The 25,584-nt window shown below is 50.0% G+C and overlaps 10 protein-coding genes and 1 non-coding gene across 11 annotated transcripts; 5 read left to right on the top strand and 6 right to left on the bottom strand.

Moving 5' to 3' along the window:
- Window positions 1-4,753: 4,753 nt before the first annotated feature.
- GGS22DRAFT_63932 (uncharacterized protein) lies at window positions 4,754-8,806 on the bottom strand. The gene is made up of 3 exons (XM_047967637.1): window positions 6,762-8,806; window positions 6,618-6,692; window positions 4,754-6,566 (listed from the first exon to the last, which is right to left on the bottom strand). Exons 1-3 carry the CDS (start codon window positions 8,458-8,460, stop codon window positions 4,843-4,845), a joined length of 3,498 nt encoding a protein of 1,165 aa, XP_047822704.1. The 5' UTR covers window positions 8,461-8,806; the 3' UTR covers window positions 4,754-4,842.
- An 824-nt stretch (window positions 8,807-9,630) lies between these two features.
- GGS22DRAFT_t19 lies at window positions 9,631-9,729 on the top strand. Its single transcript has one exon. It is a non-coding gene; the product is annotated as a tRNA-Met (tRNA).
- Window positions 9,730-10,219: 490 nt separating this feature from the next.
- GGS22DRAFT_152566 (uncharacterized protein) lies at window positions 10,220-11,488 on the top strand. The gene has a single exon (XM_047959707.1). It carries the CDS (start codon window positions 10,364-10,366, stop codon window positions 11,393-11,395), a length of 1,032 nt encoding a protein of 343 aa, XP_047822703.1. The 5' UTR covers window positions 10,220-10,363; the 3' UTR covers window positions 11,396-11,488.
- Window positions 11,489-12,548, bottom strand: GGS22DRAFT_152565 (40S ribosomal protein S17). Its single transcript, XM_047959706.1, has 3 exons — window positions 12,317-12,548; window positions 12,007-12,207; window positions 11,489-11,936 (listed from the first exon to the last, which is right to left on the bottom strand). The coding sequence occupies exons 1-3, from the start codon at window positions 12,461-12,463 to the stop codon at window positions 11,847-11,849; spliced, it is 438 nt and encodes a 145-aa protein (XP_047822702.1). The 5' UTR covers window positions 12,464-12,548; the 3' UTR covers window positions 11,489-11,846.
- A 291-nt stretch (window positions 12,549-12,839) lies between these two features.
- Window positions 12,840-14,479, bottom strand: GGS22DRAFT_152563 (mitochondrial ribosomal protein MRP51). The gene has a single exon (XM_047959705.1). The coding sequence runs from the start codon at window positions 14,396-14,398 to the stop codon at window positions 12,992-12,994; it is 1,407 nt and encodes a 468-aa protein (XP_047822701.1). The 5' UTR covers window positions 14,399-14,479; the 3' UTR covers window positions 12,840-12,991.
- Window positions 14,480-14,658: 179 nt separating this feature from the next.
- GGS22DRAFT_152562 (DUF1681-domain-containing protein) lies at window positions 14,659-15,896 on the top strand. The gene has a single exon (XM_047959704.1). The coding sequence runs from the start codon at window positions 14,925-14,927 to the stop codon at window positions 15,693-15,695; it is 771 nt and encodes a 256-aa protein (XP_047822700.1). The 5' UTR covers window positions 14,659-14,924; the 3' UTR covers window positions 15,696-15,896.
- Window positions 15,791-16,995, bottom strand: GGS22DRAFT_63876 (uncharacterized protein). The gene has a single exon (XM_047967636.1). The coding sequence runs from the start codon at window positions 16,741-16,743 to the stop codon at window positions 15,886-15,888; it is 858 nt and encodes a 285-aa protein (XP_047822699.1). The 5' UTR covers window positions 16,744-16,995; the 3' UTR covers window positions 15,791-15,885.
- A 324-nt stretch (window positions 16,996-17,319) lies between these two features.
- On the bottom strand, window positions 17,320-18,734 carry GGS22DRAFT_152560 (uncharacterized protein). Its single transcript, XM_047959703.1, has 2 exons — window positions 18,204-18,734; window positions 17,320-18,151 (listed from the first exon to the last, which is right to left on the bottom strand). The coding sequence occupies exons 1-2, from the start codon at window positions 18,526-18,528 to the stop codon at window positions 17,352-17,354; spliced, it is 1,125 nt and encodes a 374-aa protein (XP_047822698.1). The 5' UTR covers window positions 18,529-18,734; the 3' UTR covers window positions 17,320-17,351.
- On the top strand, window positions 18,735-20,099 carry GGS22DRAFT_152559 (6-phosphogluconate dehydrogenase 2). Its single transcript, XM_047959702.1, has 4 exons — window positions 18,735-18,835; window positions 18,931-19,017; window positions 19,071-19,441; window positions 19,498-20,099. Exons 2-4 carry the CDS (start codon window positions 18,973-18,975, stop codon window positions 20,006-20,008), a joined length of 927 nt encoding a protein of 308 aa, XP_047822697.1. The 5' UTR covers window positions 18,735-18,835; window positions 18,931-18,972; the 3' UTR covers window positions 20,009-20,099.
- Window positions 20,100-20,237: 138 nt separating this feature from the next.
- On the top strand, window positions 20,238-21,093 carry GGS22DRAFT_152556 (ATPase, V0 complex, subunit E1/e2). Its single transcript, XM_047959701.1, has 3 exons — window positions 20,238-20,349; window positions 20,407-20,490; window positions 20,573-21,093. The coding sequence occupies exons 1-3, from the start codon at window positions 20,339-20,341 to the stop codon at window positions 20,703-20,705; spliced, it is 228 nt and encodes a 75-aa protein (XP_047822696.1). The 5' UTR covers window positions 20,238-20,338; the 3' UTR covers window positions 20,706-21,093.
- A 92-nt stretch (window positions 21,094-21,185) lies between these two features.
- GGS22DRAFT_177602 (carbohydrate-binding module family 50 protein) lies at window positions 21,186-25,152 on the bottom strand (the record flags this gene model as incomplete). Its single annotated transcript, XM_047963526.1, has 5 exons — window positions 21,186-21,649; window positions 21,724-21,886; window positions 21,995-22,048; window positions 22,139-22,240; window positions 23,308-25,152. The coding sequence occupies 5 exons, from the start codon at window positions 25,150-25,152 to the stop codon at window positions 21,186-21,188; spliced, it is 2,628 nt and encodes an 875-aa protein (XP_047822695.1).
- Between the last annotated feature and the right edge of the window lie 432 nt (window positions 25,153-25,584).

Here is a 25,584-nt window from a genome sequence, read left to right as displayed (position 1 = left end):
AGAATACATCGTGTCCATCCATATCAGGGCTGCAGCTTTTGATTGGTATTTCTCATCGTTCTCTGCGTTGTCGACGGTTAGTTCACACTCAATTTGTTTACAATTCTAATTTCTAACTGCCACGCCTGGGTTCTAGATGCCGCAATAGAAAATAGAAGCACTACCCAAGATGCCATTGCACCTCCATTACGCCCGGCCAATACATTTGGTTTGAGCTTTTGTTAGCGGCTGGCATTGGACTTGAATCTCTACTCACTCGCATATAGGATGGATTATTGGACCAAGCTTTCCCATTAGCAGGCCACCTCAACAGATTGCGATCTTGGATGTGTTTGCCATCAATTCCAGGACACGCGATTCTTCATGGACGGACTGAAGTTGTCAAAAAATTTTAACGGCTCGTGTTTCGTCGAGAGTTATGACAAGCTTCTTACTCAGTCGAAGCAAGGAATATCATTTCCATGTTGTACAACACTGCGTTCGCTAGTGCCCAGTTCACATGGGCGTCAATCACACGAAACATCTGTCGCCATCAATCACCATTTCTAACGCGCTTGTCTCTGTGCGACAGCTGGTGAGCTGCCATCGGTTGCTCTAATGAATCTTCCAAACTCCTTCCGGCCTGGCATCAGCTAGTGCATCTGTTCCTGCCGTTTTCCTGGTCGTCTGCAGGCCGTCGAATACGGGTCATCGTGTGTGTCATCCTCTGATTCGTTGGCATATTTGGACCCAACCTCAACGTCAGATGTGAGACCCATGCGCACAGAGAGGCTCACGCACGTGCTGCCGGCCAACCAGCTACTCGAGCTTCTCTGATAGATACTGGCTAAGAAAATATTAGGGCGACTTCCGTGATTGGCTATATAGTCTCATTACCTATCCTGAGGACGAAGCGTTGCCGAGGAATGCAGCGTTAGAGATCTCCTGTAGTTAGGTCACCCTGCATACCTCCTAGGCACCTGAGTTTTCCAAGAATGGAAATCTAGTTCCTCGGATACTTTCTTAATCCGCATATTATAATGGGTCTGCCCGAGGAGCATTGGTGCCATCTACGTCGACGTTAAGACTATGCCACGATGGCACGGACAAGCTGGATCCTGCGAGGATCTCGGTCCTACGAGCTGCCTGTTAGACATCGATGCCTTAGAACACTAACTTCTTGCCTGCTTGGCCTGAAGCGGTTTTCCAACGTTCGTGTCTCGAAAAAGGGGTATGTGGCAGTTCATCGACAGCCGAAGAGCGACAGCTCGCTCTCGCCGTCGGCGATCTTCACGATGCCAACCTCTTGATTATAGCCTCCTTGCCGATTAGCATTGATCTACCCTTTGTCTCGTACGCGGCTCCTTGCCCTGCCTCATACCCCACACATGCAGGTTGCCGAAGTCGGCACCCAGATCGTTGGATACCCTATTTGACCGGGTGTGTTCCCCTTGACGCAATCGACCTACTTTACCAGCAACCATAGCCCCTCCCCTTGAACTATGTACGGCGGGCGATCTTCAATGTTGGAAGCTATGTTAAAGATATGGCCCGTCCTTTTTTGTGCGGAGTACGAGTTTCACTTGTCTTTCAGGGTCAATTGAAAACCCGTGACGTCGGTGGTACCAGTATTCATAGCAATGGTTTTAGGCCTCATTCATTATAAGCACTCTTGTGTATTTCAAAGTCTAGTCGACGTAATAGCCGCTCATCTTTGACAACTCAGTTTGCTACTTCTTACAATTAGGTAGGGTGCTTGTAACGTCGCCATTTGAAAAGTTTCATAGCGCATAGAGCGGCAACATTGACATCGCTTTCACGAATCCTATGCCCAAATATGCCCGAACGGCAAGCTAAGACCACGGGCAAAGAAAAGGAAAAGCCTGGGTACCAATTGGCAAAAAACTATGGGCAAGATTCTTAATGTCTCCACGTCTTCCTCATCGGTCCACTAGGTCGGGCATAAGGTTCGTTTCCAGTGGGAATTGGTAACCAAAGAAGATCCAGGGTCCTCAGAAGCCGTGAATTAGAACTTCGAAGAGGGGAGCTCCTAAGAATTAGTAGCTCCAATTGACTCCTCAGAGATAAGCAACTCACTATTTGATCGCTCACGGTGGCTCCGACCAACACATGTGTTGCTTTTCTCCGATATGCTCATAGCTGGGAACGTGGGGAGCGTGGGCGTCGACGGGTATTGGATAATAAATGTACCCCGTAGTAAGACTGTGACCCTGCGATGCAAGATTTATCCTATCGGGGTCCCTCGGTAAATCCAGCGAGCAACTCTTGGAGTGTCAATTAAGGTCCGAATTGCCTCTCTATCCACCTTGTTCATACCCCGTTGCGTTTTGCGCACTCGCTGCTACTGGCTGGTGACTTTCCACAGCTTTGGAGGCTTGACCTGTCAGAGAGCATTCTCAGCGCCATTTTCCGGGTCATTTTCGCCATCGAGTAAATATATTCCGCTTTCTTGCAAATGGCTCAGTTGAGAACATAGTTCATTTGTCTCGAGCTGAGGCGGTTTATGTCATGATGGGGTTGGCTTAGCAAACATCGTGAAGGGGATATTGGCTTACTTACCCGACACCCTATCGACATGTATCCGATCTGCTTTCGTTTCGAGGGCGTGGGTCGCACTCGAATTATATTGGGCACAAGAGTATTATAGCCTCCAAACTATTGGCTATAATCTACGCTCTAGACCGTCGCTCGTTGCGATCGCCACCTTTGGCGGCTCGGGATATTCTCCGATGACCTTTTTGTCTTACGCTTCGGTGTCACGCTTTACTGAATTGCGAATCAATCACGACCCAATCCAAAGGCTCGGACCACCCAAGGAGGCAAAGACCAGCTGCCTACCCTCGAATCCGCGGAGGCCGATCATCGTGGTTTTAGATAGATTCCGCATCGTCGGGACTGAGGTTGTAGACAAGTCCAACGCCAACGGGATAATTAACGATAGGAACAGCTTACGGTTCGTTCCATTCGCCCAAGGCGCTCGAACACATGATCAGACGTGCTTCCAGATCGGATTCTCACCGCAGATACTAGCGTCGCGATGCTTTGAGCCTTAGGGTCTTAGACTAAGATTGCAACGAGACCGGCAAGGTACGCGAAACATACAGAGCAAAGAGAGTTGGACAGAGACTTGCCCGACGTTACCAGATAGTACGTTCTAGTCAAATCTAAAGGTCAGGTATGTCCAAGCAAAATTTGGTCTCGGATGTCCGCACTCTCGCACTCTCGCACTTCCGAACTAGCCGTAGCCCGAAAGAAAGCGGCGGCTGGATAAGTATAGATAAGAAGAAGAGGCGGCATGGCCGCTAGGTATCGATGTCATTATGCAGCCCTGTGCTTACGGGCTTACTGGCGCTTTGTTGGCCTGGGCTTAGAGGCTTGAAGGCTTAGATAAGCATTGGGCAGTATCGCATGTTTGAGGTGTTCGTTTTTTCTTCATGCAAAACCACGATAGTTGTTGGTTATACTGCCGTATCTACCTAGAATCCTAGATACTTGGTAACAATAAATTGATGACGTCCCCTATCTCCTAACCCCTTCACCGGTGTCCCTGTGTCGCACACCGAGGATCAATCTGATGTATACATAATTGGCCAGAACCCGGCTTCCCGCTGAAGAACGAGTGCCCAGCGGTGTATCTCATTCGATTCTAGATCATGACGTAGAGTATATCATCATGTCGCCGCCAACCGATTCCCGCTCTTCCAGCCGCGAGTCCACGATGGAAAGTATAGACGTGCTTGCCTTGGTGTAGGAGGAGCGAGAGAGGAGTACGACATCATGTACGTACATACGCGCGAGGGCATGAAACCTGCTCAATAGGCCATAACTCCCGTGCGACAGACGTAATTCCATCCGCTTACCCTCGATCTCGCTGCTGGAAAAACGATTGACGCGAGGATATCGTACATACCTATCATACGATGCCGACGACTTTTTCCTTCCTTCTCTTTGCTTTCTCCCTCTTCCTACATACCTAACCCTTGCTGCATGATCAAGTGACCTGCGCCACTTTCGTAGACTCGAGAGACACAGATGGTCGGTTACCTAGGTACACCTGTTTTCTCCGCTGTGCTACATACATACTTGCTGATATATGTAGGTACGTGGCTTGCCTGGTACTTGTGTACGCTTGGGATTGGAGGTCTTAGGGGATTGAGTCAGGGGAAATGTGACGAGTATTATTTCGGGCTGGATATAATTTAGGTATCTACCTATCTTTTCAGGTGTCTATAGATGGATGTGAATTTAGGAAGCCATATCATGTTATTCAAGAAACGAAATGAAAGGGGTGCATGCGAATAGGTATGTTCCATGCTCTATCTCTAAGCACAAAGTGTCAGAGTGAGTGAAGGTAGCAAACCAAACACGTAATATAAGCTTCTCGTTCCTGATAAGGATATCATCAGACTAGACTACAGATGACATCTTACGAGTATTGAGGTTAAATTCACAATAGCCACGTTATCATGTTTGTCATAGTAGAAGAAACATCATCCATAGCTATGACTAGCATTGGCCTGAACGACTTTGACTCCTCAACGAATGCTTTGCTTTGTGTTTCCCCCTCTTTCGGCCTGTCTGTTTGCGCTTCACAACAACGACAATACTATTGCCATTGCCACTATCTTCACAACACTATTCCATCTCATGCTTTCGTATCATAGATTCTATTAACATTCCAAGCCGTTGTCGCTGTCATCATCTTCCTGTTGCTAGACTACTAGGAAAAAATGATGAAGACTAGAACGGTATCCGTATAGAACTATCCACACTGACCCTTCCATCTGTGCTGACCCTCATGAGTATCGGACACAGATATTCGTAGGATGGTCTTCGAGGTTCCTAGTCCGAACTCCACCCAATCCAGCTGCGAGGCATCACCCGCCAAACTTTGACCTCGCCACTTCTTAAATCCTCTAGCTTGAAACTCTCCTGTTTTACTTTCTTGCTCTCACGACCTTGCTCCCAAGCCCGTAGCTTCTTTTTTGTACCATCCCACTCCGATACGATAGCCACATGGTCCGGTTTGCCTACTTCCATGGTGTACTTCGCATGCATAGGTCCATGTTTACCTTGGAATTTGGCATTTCGGATGCAAAGAATGTCTCCCGGTCTGATCTCATCATACAGCTGTGTTGAAGCATTGGCTAGATTGGCGTAAACCAAAGCACCATAAGCGCGTGTACCGACTGGTAGTAGGGCATCTTTGAGGGGCTTGAGAAGCTCGTGGATCAGCGCTTGAGGGGTACCGTCGCCGATAACCGAATCTTTCTTTGACGCAACTGTACTAGAAATTGATCGACCAAATCGCTCATAAGCCTCCTCCAGCTCGTCCTGACGAAGAGTCCGGGGGGGACCTTCGTGACGCTGCTCAAGCTCAGTGCCTGCGGGATTTTGAGTATCGAAACGAACGGTGATAATAGTTTGCGAGTAATCTTGGAACAGGAGGAAAACCTCCTTAGTCACTGTTGTTCCAGCCGTTGACTCATCACATTCGGTATAAATATCCTTCCTGCCCTGGAAAATTGGAGGGACTCCATTTGGTTGAAGCCACCATTGAGTATGAATAGCTAGATCAATCTCATTTGCCACGAAGCCAGTTTCCATAGATGGCCGAGAGACATCGACTGATCGCCTTCCACCCGCTCGTAAGTCTAAGGATTTTCGAGGCGGACCCCTATTAACCGGTGGTGCTGGTGGGGGTCCTCGGTTAACCGGAGGAGGCAGAGGCGGCGAATGGTAAGCTGAAACCGATTGTGGCGTCGGGGTTGCCTCATCTTGGGCGACACTGCTGTGGGGGGCGGAAGCGGCAAGGTCCTGTGCAGCGTTGTAATTATAAGGATCATAATCTTCGTCATCAAAAGAGTATGATACCTCTTTCGGAGGTGGCGGTGGCGGAGGGACGGCACGAGGTGCATCTGTAGATGGTCTCGGCCCCGGTGCCGGTAAACTCGGAACTGGTGGTGGACCAGCTCTCGGGGCAGCGGCGCCCGGCATCGGCGGAAGCATAGATGGTGGACCTTCGCCAATGGGTGAACGCATCGGTGTGCTATCGTCAAAGCTGGAATCCCGTGCATGCGCCTTTAGCGCATCCTTGTGATGGACTGAAGATCCAATATCAGTGTCGTAGTCGCCTTCATACTCTGTAACTTCTCCCTCTTCGCCATTATCCAATGCTCCAGGCCTCATTGGGGAAAGGACTCGTTCGTCAGCAGTAGACGAGCGACTTGGGGGACCACCGGGGGGAGGAGGGGGAGGAGGACGGTTTTGGGTAAGGGGAGGGGCAGCGCCCGGAATAGGGGGTGGGGGACGGCTGTTTCTCTTACTCGGCTGTGGAGGAGGAGGCGGCGAGGTTGGCGAGGACCCTTCTCCTATGTAGGAAGTGCGTCTATTAGGCACCCGCGGCGATGTTGGAACTGCAGGAGATCCTAATGGTACAGGGGGAGCTCGACTCGCGGGAGCTTCGCCTCGAGGGGTCTCAAGAGCTCTTTGAGGGTTCTCGGACAACTCATCATCGGATTCGGAACCTTGGCTGGGAGAAGTTACACCGGCAGTCGGAGGTCGAGCTGGGAAAATAGTTAGCTTTTATTTTAAAAATTGAACGGGGCCGGACTGACAATCCGCAGGAACCGGAGGTGGTGCAGGTCGTCCTCCAGGAACAGGAGGAGGGGCACCTAGTGTTTTTGATTGAGCTACCCGTGGTGTTAATCGTCTTATAGTAGTCATAATAAGACAAAGCACACGTCTAGGTTGAAACTTACGTTCTGTAATAGAACCGGTGGGCTGGGCGCTAACAACGGGTGTCGTGTCCTGCCCACCTGGTTCGTCATGCTCGGATTCAGCAACTTCTTCCCCTTGCTGCTTGGACATCCCCATCCCGGGTAGAGCCATCATAGTTGGTACTGGAGGGGCCGCCATTCTAGATGACGAAGGCCTCTCTGATAGCTCACTAGAGCGACGTTCAGATGGCGGCGATGCCCTAGGCTTCTTAGCACTTGCTGGGGGCCCCATGGACATCATACCAGGCGGACCGAACATGCCATGGAAACCCATGCCACCGCTCATCTTTGCCATCCTAGCACGAAGTTCTTCTTTTCGTCTAACTTCAGGATCGACATCCTCCTCTCCCGCACCCTCCTCTTCGCCCTCCGGAATTTCCGGTTCAGGGACGACGGCTGTATGGGGACGCGACTTTTCATCGCTATCATCCCTCTCGGTGAGATCTTCCTGTCCTTCCGTCGTATCCCCGGCGCCAGACATGTCAGCCTCGTTCCCATCATTTTCAGCGGGTGCTGTAGTAGACTTTCGCCGAACGGACAATGATTGCCTTGGTCTAGGCTCGTCGACAGATTTCTTGCTAGCAACCTCTGCCGTATCTTGTTTCTCCAACGGAGCTGAAACATCAACTGCTTCCTCAACAGGAGTGGTAGCGGCGGCGGCGACGGCGGCGGTAGAATCCTCACTTTCGATGCGCTTCTTCGGAGGGCGCTTGGGTTTCTCCTTCTTGGCAACAGCGTCGGCATGCCGCTGGGCTGCCTCGGCCTGCTGCTTCTGGAGTAAAGCAATTCGCTCCTTTAAGCTAGTTGGCTTAGGCTGATCTTCCGCTTGGCCTTCCGCGGTACTTGTAGGAACAAGACCAGCTTTCTCAGCATTTTCCAGAGCTTCCGCCTCTTTAGCTTTTATCTCGGGATCTTCGTCTCGTCGGTAAACCTTGGCAGTTGGTACGTCGCGAGGTGGAGGAACGTAAGCATTCCTGCTCGGCGGGGGAGCAACGAATGGCTTCTTGATGAAGCCGGTACTACCGGAGCTTAGCTTACCAGGCTTAAAAGGCGCAACGGGCGGGGCCGCTGGCTTGTTGAAGGCAGCTATACGATCCTTGAATGAGTTGGTAGCAGGCTTCTCAGATACCGGGGGAGGACCGGCCCGAACCGGAGCTGGAGCTCTTGCTGCCGGCTGAGCAGCAACAGGCGGATTTGCTGGCTCAGGCATCTTAGGTTCGACGGGGACGGGAGCCGGGATAGCAGACGGCGGTGGCGGTTTAGCCACAGGGGCAGCTAGAGCTGGAGGGGAACGGGGTAGAGGAGGCGGAAGGGCTGGAGAAGCAACATGTGGTTCGTCATGAGCCACGTCTGATGGTACATCCACAAACTGTTCCACAGAGGGGGGTTCTGATGGAGCAACAGGCGGTAGCGGAGGAGGTGAAGAAGCAGTGGGTTCAACCTCCTTCCTCCGATTCCTCGTTGGGCGCGGCGGGGCGGTCGGCTCATATTTCTCTACGAAGTTTCGTGGAAAGATTCCCTCTCGTTTTACACCCAAGTCATCGACATATTCACCACCGTACCAGTCATCATCTTCCTCGTCAGTGACAGTAATGATCTGACCGATGCTGAAAGGTAGGTCGTCCTCGTGGCCAGAGGTGTACTCATAGATGGCCTTTACTTTGAATGGCACGGCCGCCATGATGCATCGGCGTCGTAAGCTGGAGCTGTCTAGTGTGGAACTCGAGTCTTGGTCTTGGTCTTAGGGGAAATTCGATGCACAATTGGCGAGTTGGCGGGGTCGTAGGTTGTAAACGAGATGATTGCGACAGTATGACAGAATAACAGTATGATGCACAATTTGTTTTATTGGGTTTCTAGCCTTTCTTGCCTGGTGCTGTGCTGGTGACGCTGACGATAACGATGGAACAAACGTTCTATCTCGAGTCGTTAAAACAATCCAAAGGGTAATAGTGTATCAGTGTATCACAACTGGTCAAATTAGGTAGAGGGGGGAAACGCATGAGGCTGAGCATACGCAAAGTAGCCTGTCACAGCTCGCGGCTGGAGTAGGTCGACGTCAGCGCATGAACTTGTACCCTATCCTTTTTTTATAATACCTAGTAGACGAGATGTAACCCACCGCGGAAGCCCTGGAGCCAAGCTTGGCTAAGTTGACTGACGTGCGTGCCTCAGGTTGGGTCGAGGTATCGACGTATCGTGCGTATCGAATGGTTTGTATGTAAATGATCTGATTGATCTTCGAATATTGATAACGTCAAAGATCTTAGTTCCTTGAATTACTAGGTAATTAGTGTAAAGAGAAGTGAGAACTAGGTAAATTTAATCAACAAACGGACATGGGCATGGACACAAAAAAAAGGGAGAGGGTCAAACTGGAACGTGAGTAGCGTAAAAGGGAAAGGATGGCGGATGGTGGTAGATGGTATTGAATAGGATGGTAATGCAATGCAATGTTCTCACTTTCTGGTGCATTTCAGGTGCAGGGTTTCGTTGATTTGGCTTGGCTTTTGATTGAACCTTGCGAAGCTTCCGAACGTCCCTTCCTTAGCATCCTAACACCCTCACCCTCCTAACTTTGTTGCCTGCCTGCTGCCACCTTATGTCTCCTTGAAGGTTAGGCAAGACGCACGGGCCAATGACGATACCAAATGCACCACATGCACCAAATCTGCTCTATCCGTCTTAGCTAACTATCACGTGCATTGAGAGTTTTTTTCTCTTCTTTCTCATCAATGCTGCGGGGAACATGGCTGCATGGTAACTTAGAATTTCGAACTATTCAGCCTAGGATTATAGGCCATGACAACCCAAATTTTGGCATAATCTCCTACCCCTCTAGGAGAGGTTTGTCTTGGTGGCTCAGTTGGCTAGAGCGTTGGTCTCATAATATGAAGCACTCCCAGAGTGAGCTATCCAAAGGTCGTGAGTTCGAGCCTCACCCAGGACATAATACTGGAAGACTTTCTTTTTGTTAATTTATTCTCTTTTTATAGAATATGTTCTTTGGGACATTGTCGTCTTTGCTAGTCTTATGTGTCGTGTTGAGCTTGTGAAATTGTTTTGTGGGAGACGTATTTGAATTCATTGTGGAGTGTAGTGAGCAACTAATAGAATAGCCTATGAAGCATCGTGGAAACTGGTGAATACTTGACTATATTAACTAGGAAAAGAGGTTTCTATATACTCAATTAACTACGACATATATAGTATAAAGTTTTCTTAATAACTTGATACAAATAGTATTCTCGTAACTTTCTTTCCTAATCTAACCAAACACTTGAGCTTTATCTTGTGAGGCTGTTAGTTGTGACTTGTGAGGTTACCATTTTACATGGACGAAGAACAAAAAGAGGCTATTCCCGATTAGGATAAGCGTACTACACTCGCATCTACGTAATGTAAGCTCCGGCATCTCCAAAGAAATTCAGATCCGATTAAAAGCTTCCATTATTTCGCGGTTCCATTCGCAGTCCACCGTTCACCGTTCATTGTGAACTATTCATCGCGCACGCGACTCAACAGCTCAATTACAACCGTCAACACCACAGATCGTCACCAACCAGCACAAACGCCTCACAACCATGTCCTCATCAGCGCCCACGCCCGCGTCCACGCTTACACCCGCGTCGGCAGCGGCCAAAAAACCCAAAAGCATCCTCAAGAAGCCGTCTACTCGCGCCACCCCCTCGACATCAAAGTCAACCAGAAACACAACCACAACCTCAACCGCCGCCGACTTCACCGATTTCCCCATGACCCCCTTCCCAATAACCGAGCACGCTCCCACCCCCTCCCAAAAGCCCACAGCGCGCGACCTCGCAATCCAACAAGCGCTCGTAATCCAAGCGCAACGGGACCACGAAGACCGCATCCAAGACTCCATAATCGAGCTCGCCCGGCTCCCCCTCTCCCCACCCAGCAACACCTCCTCAGCGCGTCCCTCACCCAGCGACACAGCTCACTTCCTCTCCACAGTCCGCCTCTTCCAGCCCAGCGAATACGAAGACCTGATCCTCGAGCGCAACGCGCTGAGTAAATGCGGGTACTGTCTCTGCCCGAACCCACGGATCAAGCTGTCCGGCGGGGGGTCGTTCAAACTGCTGAACTACGGGCGTGCGGACTTTAGTATCGTGCCGCGCGGGGAGTTGGAGCGGTGGTGTTCGCGGCAGTGCGCGCGGCGCGCGATGTACGTCAAGGTGCAGCTTGTTGAGACCTCGGCTGCGGAACGGGCTGGGGTGGAGTCGATTCAGATCGAGTTACTTGAGGAAGAAGAGAAGTCTAAGTCTACGGCTATGGCTGGAGCGGGAGCAGGCGATTCGAAGGGGGAGAAACATGGGGATGATCCGGCACGACGGGTTGCGAAGGAGTTGCGGGACTTGGAGGATAAGGGGAGGAAAGCGACGCGAGATGCGAAGGAATTAGCACTGGAACGAGGCGATAAGACGGATTTGCCTTCTGCTACGAATCCGGTTACGGTCACGATCCGGGAGAAGAAGGTGATTATGGCGGCGCAGGAGCCTTCGTTGGATACGGATGACGACGGTCACTTGATTCTTGATGGATACAAGACGAAGTTTGACCCTAAGGCCGACGCCGATGAGGACGAGAAGTGATTACGGTTTATAGGATGCACTTATCACCGTTGGCATAGAGCATACATGAGGCGTTTAGGTTAGCACCATCGATACCCATACAAAGCAGGACGACTTTGTAGTCGTAAAAATGTTAAATTTGAAGATTGTTTTATTGAGTATGTCTACGCTTACCGTTTTGTTATAGGTTGTAGAGAAACCATAGGGTCAGAACCTAGATATAGTAAATCTAATCAAGAGCAAGTCACAGATGAATGAAAGAGGATAAAAATTGGCCATCAACCGTCATCTCCGGCTTGCACCAGAGAATCGGGGACACCTTGTATGGGGAGATCTCGTCGATTGCGGATCTAAAATGTACCTACTATCTTTGTAGTAGAGACGCCGTAAGCCGTGAAGCCATATGCCAGTTGCCCAAATCAACCACCATACCCATCCTTATTCATGAATCCGTCGCGTATATAGTATTAATTTACCGGGGAGCGCGGTCACCGAATCGTCGGGGTCGCTCGGCGGTCTGCTGCTGGGTAACAGGGACGACGTTGACGGGGACGTTCTCGAACTGCATTAATTATCGTAAGCAACCAACTACTAGAAATGTAATAGTAAAATGTGAAAATGGGAAAACATACGCCAAGGTGCTTCAATAGGTCCTTAGTCTCAACATCGATGTCGAGCTGGCCAGCCTCGGTGTTCTGGGTGAAGTCGAGAGCAGAAACCTCAGGAACGTATTGATCCTTGCGTTCACGCTCCTCTTCTTGCAGCTTGAAGGAGATACCACGGACGGGTCCTCGCTGAATTCGCTTCATCAAGTGCGTGGTGTAGCCGGCAATCTAACATATCCAAAATTAGCTACTAATCCCTTTTTTTTTTTCATATTGACCATCGCAACCGCGATACGAGTAAAATGAAGGAATCATTTCGGTTTCGAGGATTGCTAACCTTGTTGCGAAGGCGCTTGGAAGCGATGATGGCGATCTCATCGCAGACACGCTTGTTGGTCTCGAAGTCGAGAGTGAGCTTGGGGTAGTATCGCTCAATGATGACCTTGGCGGACTTCTTGACTGTCTTCGTACGAACGCGACCCATTTTGGCGGTATTGGCTGTGGGTTAGTCGGATGGTGTTTGGTGTTGAAGGAAGTTCGAGATTTGTCAATGAAGCTGCGGTTGAAAATGTTTGGAAAAGAATTATTGGGAGTGGGCGAAATCTATGTGGGGAGATATCGGTAAAATTCAAAGCGGGTCCTAGGGCAAAGAAAATGTGGGCTGGGTACCTAAGTACTCTGTGCATGAAATCTTACAACGGATATAACAATAATACCTACTAACAAAATAAATTCAAATAAAACGATCTATTGAAGTAAAAGGAACAAGCCAGCCGAATAGCTTCATGACATGATATATCAAATCAGAAACCAGTAATACCCATTAAATGTGCAATACCAAAGCAAGATTCACATATAGATCACTTAACAATAGAAGTCTCTTAATCAATATATACAGAGATCCTATAAGGCATAGAGTATACACCATATATTACATGATGCCCCTCGACATGTACAGGAAGCATCCAGCGACTTTAGTTAGGTAGTTATTTAGTTTCTCACACCTAACCTACTATGATCTTAACCCGTAATTACTCGCGCTGCCCTGGAGCCGATTATACGAGTTCATGCCACTCAAGCCACTCCTGGGGTTAAGAGGGATCTGGGACCTCTCCTGCGCCCGCTCCCTAGCCCTGACAAGATGTTCCAACACGCTCTCCCCTTCCGCCAACTCTCCCGCTAGTTCCTTCTGCACCACCTCGGACTCCGAAGAGGATTCGTCGACGTTAATGATGATCTTACCGAAGGAATCGATGGTGGCCGAGGAAAGGTCCACGTAGACCTTCGACCCGCCGCGCTTCTCGAGCTCGAAGCCGAATAGCTGTTTCTGGAACTTGGTCGTGCCCCTGCCCCTCACCGCGTTAAACGCCGTGTCAGCATTCGTCGTGTTAGCGACGAATCCGGCTACACCAATGCTAGGTCTGAAATTTTGCGTCGCTAAGTTCGTGGGTTTCAAGATCCGTGCCTGGATAGGAGCGTGATGCTTCTGAGGTCCGTAGAGCGTGTGGTTCTCTAAGAAACTTCGCGTGCGCAGATAGGAGATACCGGCAGAGGGGTGTGTGATAGGAGGGCCGCTGATTCCGTACGGGCTGCCGTTCTCGAATTCCTTCGCCGATCCCGGCATAAATTTGCCAAGGAGACGGAGGGATACGTCTACGTCGACCGGAGCAAGGTCCAAGAACTGGCTAACGAGATTGTATAAGGTCATACGTTCCACCCTCAGCACTCTCATAAAGTCGTTCAACTGCTGCTCCGAAATTTCAGAGGCCGTTACTTTGGGTGGTTCTGGCTCCCCCGCTTCCCTAGCTGCCTTCGCTTGATCTGTCGTCATTTCGGCGGCAAGGGTTTCCCTCAGAAAAGCGCGAAATTCTATGCGCCTCCCCCGCACCGTCTTCTCTAGGAACCTGCTAAAATCGCCGTCCGTCATCCCGGCGAGCCATGGCCCCGTGAATTTCCATCTCTTATTCACCATCTCCTTCTTCTTCTCATCATCTAATGCAGTCACATCGGAATCTTCCTCGAATACCGACTTATGATATCTGCTAGCGCTTACCGCCGGTACTGAAACCGGCAGGGCCATTTCCTGGTACTTCCGTAGAGTAATGACATGATCCGAAGCGGAATCAAAATCTGTGACCTGTTCGATAGAATCGACCTTCTTCACTCGTACGAGGGGGTAGGTGGTATCCGTCGTAGTCTTCAAGGGAAACGGTCGCTTGAAACCCCAATCGCCGGCCAAACGAGAAGAGGATGTCGTTGTAACGGCGAGATGTGTCGGGAAAGGAATGGTGGCACTTGGCGAGTAATGTTTGGTTGCTGAAGAATAATCGCCGGTAGGAGATGGTATTGGAGGTGGCATTGAGAACATCCTAGACGTTCTCAAAAGCGCCGCCCCCGGTGAAACACTCCGGCCGGCCATCGTGCGGAGTTGTGAGCTCTGTGGCAAGCTCAATGGTATATCGACGGTGACCTAAGCAATTAGATCATTAGCTCGACAGCTTCTCATTGAGGATTTTTCGATGAAGCCGCACGGCGCATCTCACTGACTCGGTAAATCATCGGCGGGGTGTTCAATTTCTTATCGATTAGCTGCGGAGTTATATATGGTACGTACCTGTAAGCGCTAGCGTTAATTAGCGCGCCAGGGTGGGATAATACGAATTATGTCGATAAAGTGCAGCCTGGCGCGCTAACTTCCTTCCGGTCCTACAGAATCGCAACCTTAGAAAATAGATAGGGGCCGTACCGCACCTGCAGGGGTTCAGGGGGGAGGAGGATAAAGACAGGCTCCACCAGCTGAACCTCGGCCGGCCGCAACCCAAAAGAAGCGAAGTCATCAACCTTCCAACTAACACCGGAAACCGGCCTCATCGCCTACGCCCGGGAAACTTTTAACTAAACACGGCATTTGTTTCTTTAAGGAAAGAGACAAAGCCAAAATTAAAATGGAGGTACTCGACCCGGCGACCGGCCGACCGCTCCCCTCCGACGCCATCCAGAGGGTGCTCTTCATAGCGAACTCCGTGCACGTCTATAACATCCCGCCGATGACGCCCGGCAAGGGCCACGTCGCCGCGAGCTGGACGGCCGACGACGGGAAGCGGCAGATCTTCACCGCGCGGGTGCGCGTAATCGAGACCGCTATCCCCGCAACCGAGGACGGCGGCGACGAGAAGGTGAAGACGGATATCGCACTCGAGGACGCTAGCAACGGCAGCCTATTCGCCGCCGCACCCTACACCGCCGTCGCCGTCGTCGAGCCCGTCTCCGACAGCTCGCGCTTCTTTGCCCTGCGCGTGCAGGACGAGGCTGGCCGGAAAGCCACGCTTGGCATCGGCTTCGAGGAGAGGAGCGAGGCCTTCGATTTCGGCGTCTCCCTACAGGAGGCCCAGAAGACTCTTGGTTGGGCCGGTACCGCTGGCAAAAAGCCGGCTGCCGTCGAGCGCAAGGATAGCGCCGAGAAGCGCGACCTCAGTTTGAAAGACGGCGAGACGATCACGATTAACTTGCCCGGCAGGTTTGGCAGACGGAAGCCAGAGCCGCCTCCGAAATTTTCTAATGACGATGCTCTCTCGTCATTTTCGCTGCCTCCGCCTCCCGGTGGCGGCTCGGGTATTCTTCCGCCGCCGCCACCAGCCGCCACCAGCGCACGAGCGAAACGATTGTCCGCGCAGAAGTTGGGTTTCGATGATGGGAAATTTGGAGAATTCGCTTAAGTTATTACTACCAGTCTAGATGGTTCCTAGCTACGATTCATTACTGTGATAGACTATGTTGGAAACGTGTCCTTGGTAATAGTCTTCCTCTCAAGGCGATTTAGGACAAAATGAATTGATATTATGCACACCGAGACTAAGATACACTGTTCCTCTACAATCTTTGGAAGGAGTCAACTACTAATTCAAATTACGTATCAATCCCTACGTTTTCTTCGTCTTGTCCACTCCATCTACGACCTAATGAAGGCATACTATTCTGCTTCTTAGGTCTCGATGCCGTAAGTTCCCCTAAAGATTGTGAACGTTGACGAGACTCGTAATCCTGTGTACTGTCGATAGGTGTGCCATCCAGTTCATGCTCTTCGGGTTTGGAGTTATTATTAGAAGTATTTTGTCCGTATGTCGGAGTGTCGTGATTCCAAATTGGCCTCTCATAATACATGTGTGGAGTTCCAGTGTACATATAGTATTGGAACTGAGGGTCATATAGTTGAGGAGGCAATGGATACATTCGGGGGCCCCAAGGCGTTCGTGGATAGGTAGGAAGATCTGGGTAATCAGAGAGATGCTGCGGTGTAAGGTGTATCCTTTCTCTTTCCTTCTCGACTCGCGACCATCTCTCACGACATTGGATTTCAACATGTAGCTCACTTAGTCTCGCCAATATTTTCTTCTCTTCCTCGACAGTGTCCACAATACGATGTCTCAGCCAACCTCGATGTTTTTTAGCTCGCTTTTGTCTTGCTGGATCATCGACCTGGCAGGCTCTATGTTCGACGAGGGGTACTTTCGTGAATAGTTCGAAGGCTCGCCTATCGTACTGTTGAAGCATCTCAAGTAGGTACAGTCGTTCTGTGTGCAGTTCACCAAACGACCGTGGCTGAAATCCCAATTGCAGTGCACTGACTGATTGCCAAGGGTCACTGCGGACCTGAGTCGTTGGTTCTGGTCTTAGTCCAATGGGATGGCCTGGTATCAGTTCCTGTTTGCTGTCCCAATGCTCGCGGGCAACATTCTGAGAGTTTTTTCGTGCATTGGATGTCATCGTGGATGGATTTCCAAGTAGATGCAGTGAGTCCTTTCCAAGTTATGTGTGTGTGGGATTCGAAAATTGCGGGAGCTGCAAGTTTATTATATCTATGTAACATCCACGAGATAAGTCCAATAAGACAATGATTTGATAGTACTGATAACTCTTCAAGGAGATGCCAGGAACAAAAACCTTCTGGACTATTCTCCATGAGAATAATATCGGTACAAAGTGATGTAAGCCTAGCAGTAGCTAGACGCTTCGGAATAAAGGTAAATAGTGAAGATATCTATCGTGACATTAAAAGTCTTCCTATTTCTATAAGTCCTATATTAACATAAACAAAAGGATGAACTCGAATAACTTGGAAGGTCTTACATATTTGATGCTTCCGCGGCCAAATAGATATGAGATCTTGACTGAGAGCTGTTTCAAGCCGGTTCTAGAAATACGCATGGCTTCTACGTTGATAGTCGCATTGTTCGTAATGATCTCAATTTTATATCGACAGGCCGCAGTAATGTACCTTGTGGAATCTCAACTAGAGACTTCATATGGCAAAACCATCGTGTCTTGGAGGGTCGCAAAAGCGCCACTATGGTCAAAATTAGTCACCGCCAATCTTAAGAATCATGATACAACTCAAAAGGATTCCATAGGACACCACTTACCAAACCCACAGCTTCCGCGGCCTTCCTCACAATAGAGATCTCATCCTTAGTAACAGGTCGATTTATATCCGCATATCTCACCTCCTCCTGGTCTCCCTGCTCAACCGTTTCTTTCTTAGTTCTTCTCTTCGGTTTCCCAACATGAGCCGCCGGCCTATACTGCTCCATGATATTAACAAAGATGTCTTTCGACACATTTTCTGCCAGAAACTTCATGATCTCCTCGCTTTCAGCCTCTTTTCCTGGCATAACCAAGTGCCTTACCAGAACACCCTTTTTCGCTATGCCGTCGCCGGTGAAACACAGGTCGCCGACCTGCGCATGCATAGCCTTGACGCTCTCTGTAGCCGTCGAAGCATAATCCTCCGCTTTTAGCAAGCGCTGCGAGGTGGCCTTGTTCCAGACCTTGAAGTCCGGGAGATAGATATCGACGAGACCGTCCATAAGTTCCAGCGATGCAAGGGAGTCAAAAGCAGACGTATTATACACGATCGGGACCTTGAGCCCGATATCGCGCGCGGCTAGGATAGACAGAGCGACCTGCGGCACCACATGCTCGGGAGTAACGAGATTAATGTTGTGGACGTTGCCCACCTCCTGCAACTTAACGTACCATTGAGCCAACTCTTCAGGCGTCAGGTCGAACCCGTTCCTTTGATGAGCGATGTCGTGGTTTTGGCAAAACGTGCATCTTAGATTACAGCCGGAGAAGAAGACGGAACCACTACCATTGTGGCCCTGTATGCAGGGTTCTTTACCTTATCTTAGTCCGAATTTCAGATGCGTAGACTCAATCTTACTTACCCTCTCCAAAATGCGGTGCTATCACATTGACCTTGACGTCTTGGCCAATCAGACACATACCCGTCGTCTCATAACGGTTCACACCGCAAAGTCGCGGACATAAGTTGCAATTCCGAAGGTGCGCATACGCGAGAGAGCGCTTTTTAGATGCCTCGACCTCAGACAGCAGCTGGTACCTTGGGATATAATCTTCCAGCAAGAACGGAGGCGCGAGATGAAGCGAGCGACGACTATCGTCGGGTCTTCGCCTTTGCACGAGATTTGTAAGCTGCTGGAGTGTTGCGCGAGAGCCGACCCGTACCCTGCTACCTCTACTTAATAACATCGTGGGGCGTCGATCGCATGATTACGATTTACTCGGTCATGTATTGGTGGCCTTGGGGAAATAAGGTGCGGGCTAGGTTAGGTAACAAAGGTGAAGGTCTTGAATATGTAAGCAGGAACCGGAAGTCAATGACGAAAATTCGCCGTATGATCTCGGGCTGCCGGTTTGCGGGGCTCTTTGGGAGATATATCGGCCGTAATAGGATAGCGAAAGGTATAAAAGCCGGCTTGGCACCTAGTGTGTCTAGCTACCTGAACTCGTTCTCTTTAGTTATGGTTGATATTTGAAATACTCCTGGTTTGAATACGTATGTATATGTTTTTTTCTTTCTTTCTTATTGTTCAGCTGTAGTTGATTTTGGTTGGTTGATTCAGTGTAGCTGATCTGAGAACTCGTCCTTAGTAATCGCAACCCAACTCACCTATCAGCGACAAACTACCAAATATGGCTCCCCAAATACTATGGATTGGCTTAGGGAATATGGGAAGAGTGAGTATGCAGCATTATTACTTCAAAATATCGGCTTGCTAACCCCTCACAAGGGAATGGTGAAGAACTTGGTGGAGAAAGGAAACTTGGACAAGCCCGTAATCTTGTACAACCGGACTCGAAAACGTGCCGAAGAACTAGCAGCCAAACTTCCTACAGGAAAGACGGAGATTGTCGATTCTGTTGAGGAAGGCGTCAAGAGGGCCGATATTATTTTCCATATCCTCTCTAATGACGCTGTGGTGAAAGCGAATTTCGACACTATTCTCAAAGGAGATGTTGCAGGCAAGCTGTTTGTTGAGTGCTCTACGATTGCCCCGGAGACTACGGAAGAAATTGCCAAGTTAGCAACAGAGAAGGGCGCTCAGTTTATTGCGAGCCCCATCTTTGGCGCACCACCTGCAGCTGAAGCAGGCCAACTGATGTAAGTGGCGTTCTTGTAAACCGATGACTAAGTGGTTATTAACAGCACAAACACAGATTTGTTCCCGCTGGCCCCAAATCGGGCATCGATAAACTCCGTCCTTACATCAAGGGCGTAATGGGCAAAGCTGAGATCGCCTTCGACGATAAGCCAGTAGGCACCTCGCTAAAACTGAAGCTTCTCGGCAACAGCTTTATCATCAACATGGTAGCACAATTAGGCGAGGGGTTTGCAGTAGCGGATAAAACCGACATAGGGCCGGACGCTCTGAAACAATTCATAGACCTGTTGTTTGGCGGCATATACAGTCTGTACTCGCAGCGCATAACCCAGGGCACGTACTGGAAGATGGCGGAGCCGCTCTTCTCGGCTGACAACGCACGCAAAGATGCGGGTCACGCCATGAACATGGCTAAGAATGCCGGTGCCGAGCTAAGGTTAACGAAGGTCGCGGATGAGTATCTGGAGAGTGTTGCTGATTATGCGGGTGGTGACAAAGGCGACATCGCGGGAATATACGGTGCCGCGAGGAAGAACGCCGGGTTGGAGTATGAGAACGATGTTTGATTTATTACATATGGCTCAACATACATAACTTATTACTTCATGTAAAGGATAACGAAAAATAAATACTAAATCTTGAAGTTATTGCTAAGAATACGAATAAATAATTCAAACGTTGAAACTCAATTCAAAGGACCCAGCAAAATGTAAAGGATACGTACCCCTGACAAGATGACTAAGCGTAAATTAGCGTTACCTCCAATGAGGAAGTGTCAGCCAGGCAAGCTCTAATCCGGGACCTTATTAGCTTCTAAACGCATAAACGCATTCACACTTCATCTTTACAAGCTATTAAGACATCATCTTGAAGACTAGGAAAACCCTGCTTACAAAATGGCAAAGGGGTTCGTACAGTTGTCTCAATTCTCGTGGTTTAGAGAAACTCGCTGACCTTCCCGTAGTTATAGCGTCTTCGTCGGCCTTGCCATTGTGGCCGCCTTGTGTGTCGCCGCGTGGTTCTTTTCGCCGAAGGGCGAGAATCAGACGTGAGTTATCTTCCTGTCACATCATCTATAGCCATGGATTATACTAGTTTGCCTTGGATATCGATACTGACCGAAGAAAAAGCACATGGCGCTCTTCCCTCATCCTCGCTTTCATCAGCTGCTACCTAATGTGGTTCATCACCTTCATGGCGCAGCTTCACCCGCTGATTGAACCGAGACGATCTACTATACGGGAAGGCTTCCAACACGAATAAACTCCGATTATATCACATTGACCACGAAACGAACCTATGCGAGGACGTAGCCCGACGGGTGTAGGAACCATCAAGCGTGTAAGGATTAGAAAGACGGACGCGGACATAAGACAAATCAGCATCCGATCCGAACGTGACAGAAAGAAGAATGGAAGATAAGCATACTACTTGCTACGGAACGGAAGGGAGAGGAGAATCACCGAGATGAAGTGGAATTGTACAAACATCACCACCATTGTTTACATTGGTTTCGGCGTTCTGGAAGATGGGAGGCCATCAATACTCAGCAGCTGAGCAGGCCATGCGGCTAGAGAGTCTTTTTGCGCGCGCGTGTATCCGGGAATATTAGGAGACATAATAAACGCATTTCGAACAACTATTCTGTTTCATTTCATTCAATCATTTCGCTTTTTTTCATTACGCTCTATATCTGTCTATTGGCTCATTAACCTACTAACCCATAGCAAAGCAAAGCAACTATCACCCAACAGCCAACCTGCCCGCCCACTCCCTAACATAAACAACCGCCGCCCATAACGCCCTACCGTCTGCTGCCACCCCGCTCTCGCTCGCAGAATCAACTCCTTCCAGCCCAACAACCCACAGCACCGCCCTCCCTACCATCCACCTCGCTATCGCTCCAGCTGCCGCCAATATAACCGCGACGCCATACCCGCAATCAAGAAGGATCTTCAGCGCTTCCACATTGTTGGCCACGACGGCCCAGCCCAAACTACGGGCCGCGGCCGGCACGTCATAATCCCAGATGACCATGAGGATGGGGAACAGTTTTGTGGAGGATGAGACGAGGAGGGCCGTTGATACCGAATTCGGGCGCGCATACGTTGGGAGGAGGCCGAGGAAGTTCAAGGGCGAGAGCGGAGAGGAGGTTAGGAAGCGGATGCTCATGTGGAAGGCGAAGGTGGAGAAGGTGCAGAGGATTACTGAGGGTTAAGCGTGTTAGCTCAGGTCACGAAGGTTTGATAGGTAAGATGTTAGAAAGAGAGGGAAAGCTTACGGAAGAATAAGTACTGGCACACAATGGGCTGCCGTGCTAGAGTCCCTAGGTTACTCCCTGCCACGGGGGAGCCCGTGTCAGGCGCGGCTTGCTTTTCGATGCGCGCCCATGTGAGATAAACGTCGAATAGTAGAAGTAAAGTTCCTAAGCGTATGATAGACGGCTATATCAACCATGACTCGTCAGCACTACCATTCTCCATTCCCAACCGTAATCGTAACCATAAACCTTTCCTAAACATGTGTGACTAAAATCAGGGAAGAGAACATACATCAAACTGATCCCTCTCGCGCATAAGCGTATTGTGCAGCAGATGCCTATAGACCTGGGGCTTGATCAAGACCAAGTCGATGAACAGCACAACAAAGTCGTGCTCGACGTACTTGTCGCAGAAGCGGCCGCAGTTCTTACACACGGTGAGCCGGATCCCGTGGCCGCTCGACGGGTCGCCCGCGCCCGAGTACTGCGTCCATAGCGTCTTAACCGGGTGCCGGCACTCGATGCAGATCGGCATTTTCTCGTAAGGGTATTATTCTATTACTCTCAACCTCGTCTTTTCTACTGCGCCGCTACCTGCGACCTGCTACCTTGCGCCTGGATCGATATAGGGAGGGGCATTCGCGACGCGTGTCGTGGTGGGATGGAATAAGTAGGACGGTCGTTGAAACGTAAGGGATATCGACTTGTTTCTCATTTCTTATACCGAATATTAAATCGCATCTCGACTATATAATCCATATATTCAAATTGTATGTCCAAAATTCAATTCCGATTGACTTGGTGTCGAGTCTCGACAGATCGAACCTTAACCTCGAACTTGGGAGCTCCATTATCTTATCACCTCGAGCTATATCTCGCTTAGGTAAGCCATAGAGTTCAAGGTTCAAGGTTCCTTCCACCTAGGAACGAAACACCAGCGAATATATCACCACAACACAAATACCGAATCAGACTTCCTAATTATTTCAACATGTATATAATCTATAAAAAGTCCACCCTTTACCCCATCTCTTCTCTCCCTCTACTCTATGTTAAAAACCCACCTATGCTAAACCCAACCAATTCTCTAGCCCTCTACCCCATCCCCCGGAGACACTTTAGATACTAACACACCAAGCCAGCAAAAGCACACACATACATATATACCTTATATTCATATATATACAAAAGAGCCCCCCCCCCCAAAAAAAAAGCCACAACAACTCAACCCTCCCTAGACGCAGCATCCGCTCCCGCATAGCAAGATTCGAAATCGAAAAAAGAGCAGCAAAACGCCACGCGAGGGGTACACCCCCAAAAACGCCTCCAGCAATGCGTGCACCAAGAAGTAGCCCAGCCGCGCCGACCAAGCAAGCGAGCGCGCGGCCTTCTTTAAGTGAAAATGGGCACTTGAGTACGTCGGATCTCATCTATCGAACTGGTCTTGAAAATTCTTCTATTATCACTTGTCTTTGCCTTGCCATCCCTGCCTTGCCTTTCCTTTGCTCTCTCCTATCACCTGCAGTGTAGTAGTAACCCATCTTAATCGGATTTCTTTCCCTTCCCCGCACCCGTTGCCATCGGTGGCGCGGAGCGTCCTCTAACCGAGCCCGCTCCGTCGCTTCTCGCCGTCGAGCCGGAAAGGGCGAAAGTCTGGTTCAGCAGACCAGTCTCCATCGTTCTTCCCGGGGTACCGCCTTCGTCACTGTTAGTGTCCGTCAACTCGATTAGGTCCAGATCTTCGGTAGGTCTCCGATTAGAGCCCAGTCTCGGGGTACTCGGTCTTCTCGCCCACGCGCCGCGCAACCACGATTCGATAGATGCAGCGGCTTGTTCGAGGCCGATCCCATTCCTAGGTGGTGATGTCGCGTTTCGGCCTTCCTCGAATGGGCTCTCTACGATTCCCGCAGCCTCTTCCGCCGTGTTATTAAATCCAAAATGTGCCGTCTCGGACCCCATTACCGACATGGACGGCATCGAATCTATGTTGAAGCCAGGTAATCGTTTATTGACCCACGTATTTAAGGAGTCCTTCGCTGGGCCTGGCGCCTTCACACTCCTTCCCATAGATCCTACTCCTCCCGGCCTCCGCATCCACGCCGGAACACCGTCTCCTTCCCCTAAACTAGTGACTCTGCTTCTAGCAGAGGAGGAAGTCCCGAGGCTCGCGGGTGTTGGCCTGGCGCTAAGAGAACTTTGCCGTCTTGATGATAATCTTCCTGGGCTATCGACAACTTCAGAAGAATTTGTGATTACTTTAGATAGATCGAGTGAGTGTCGTGGTGTTGAGAAGGTAGAAGTTGTGTGGATACTCTTCTTTCGCCGAGGAGGGAAATAACCCAATGATTTCCTTGAGATCCTGACAATTTCAACAGGTTCCTGAACTGAATCGAGTTTGACCCATCGTACATGGGTCCATGGTGGTTCCTCGTCTTCCTCCGTGGGTTGCCCTGCTGACTTTCCACCGATGGATTCAAAGTAACTATCATGTAAGGCTTGTCGTCGCTGTGGAGTAGACACCGACGAGAGGGTGAAATCACTAGTCTCCGGTGTAGTAGCCAGATGATTAACTTCCCGGGAGTACTCAGATGGGGGGTCGCAAGGCCGGCCTTTGGATTCGCATGCGTCGACGGGTATCATCAAATGTTTCCGTATTTGAATATTGTCCCTAGACCATAAGCCGTTTGTCTTCTTGAATGCATGTTCTTGACACCTATATCGAAGAACGATGCCCGCGTACGTGTCCGTAGGTTTTACATGGTGCAAGTAGACCAAATGCTCCTCTGTAACAGAATCCATTGTGCTTCGTGGTGCCTCGTCTGAGTTCCTCCTCTTGTATCTTCCTGCTACATCTAAGCCGCCATTGACACCCTCGTAGCTCTCCAACACACTAGCTCTCTTCCTAGCTTTCAGTTGTGCTTCACGCTCAGCAAGCGACCCTGTCGCGATATCCCTGGCGCCCGGCCGTGATTCCTCGGGAGGAGCAGGTCCCCAGCTGCTAGACGATTTTCCGGATTTCGCAGTGCCACCCCCAAGCCCTTTCCATATTGATTTCGGTCGTGCCTTGTTTCCGTTGCGGCTATTAGGACGCGAGGGTTCGCTAGCATAACCGCCATCCAAGAAAGAGGATGCGAAGTCCTGGACTGATGCCCAACTTGGTGCCCATGAGCCCTCGAGTAGTCCGCGCGAAAATGCGGCATTCGAAGGAGTCGTTTGTCCGCTCGAGAGAAACTTGCTATTACCGAGGCGGGCTGACGGCATGGGACTCGCACCCCGACTAGTGGTGGGACTCTCACCGGGTGTCAAGTTTAACGTTGTTGGTGCATCTCGATTGGCGGGTGCCCTCCTACTCCGAGACCTCACGGTGGTAGCATCGTCAACGCCGGATGGGACAAGACCGGTTGTCGACCTCCGTGCGGTGGGGCCTGATGTCCAACCCGTATCGGCCATGTTCTAGGACCATACGAGCCTATGGAGGCTAGGGTTGGTGTTGACCGATAGAGAACATTGATTTCATCGGAGGAAACGTAACTCGTGAGCGGTTTCGGTCTTATCGTCGCCGTGGAACCTATGTCCAAAATCTGGGGCCTGACGTTCAAATCGGGAATCGGCCGAACGGGGACATGCGTGGATGCTGCGTCAATGGTACGTTTTGGAATTAACTTGTGCGGTGAGGATCGGAGGGTTGGTGTCGAGAATTTCAAAATATAAAAAGAAAGAAGGAAATACCAAGTCCGGTGATGGGGAATGAGGGAAGTATCAGAATGATTCGTACCGGTTATCTGCGTGCTACGGGTCTCACTATTCCAAGGTTGTTTGTCAGAAAGAGTCAAGAGTTTACATTAAACAGGAGTTCTCGTTTTGTCGAATTGTACACGTACC

Source organism: Annulohypoxylon maeteangense (genome assembly GCF_022496945.1).
Source record: "Annulohypoxylon maeteangense strain CBS 123835 unplaced genomic scaffold GGS22scaffold_2, whole genome shotgun sequence".
In the NCBI taxonomy this organism is placed as follows: Eukaryota; Fungi; Ascomycota; class Sordariomycetes; order Xylariales; family Hypoxylaceae; genus Annulohypoxylon; species Annulohypoxylon maeteangense.
This window is presented reverse-complemented; position numbering and strand designations above follow the sequence as displayed.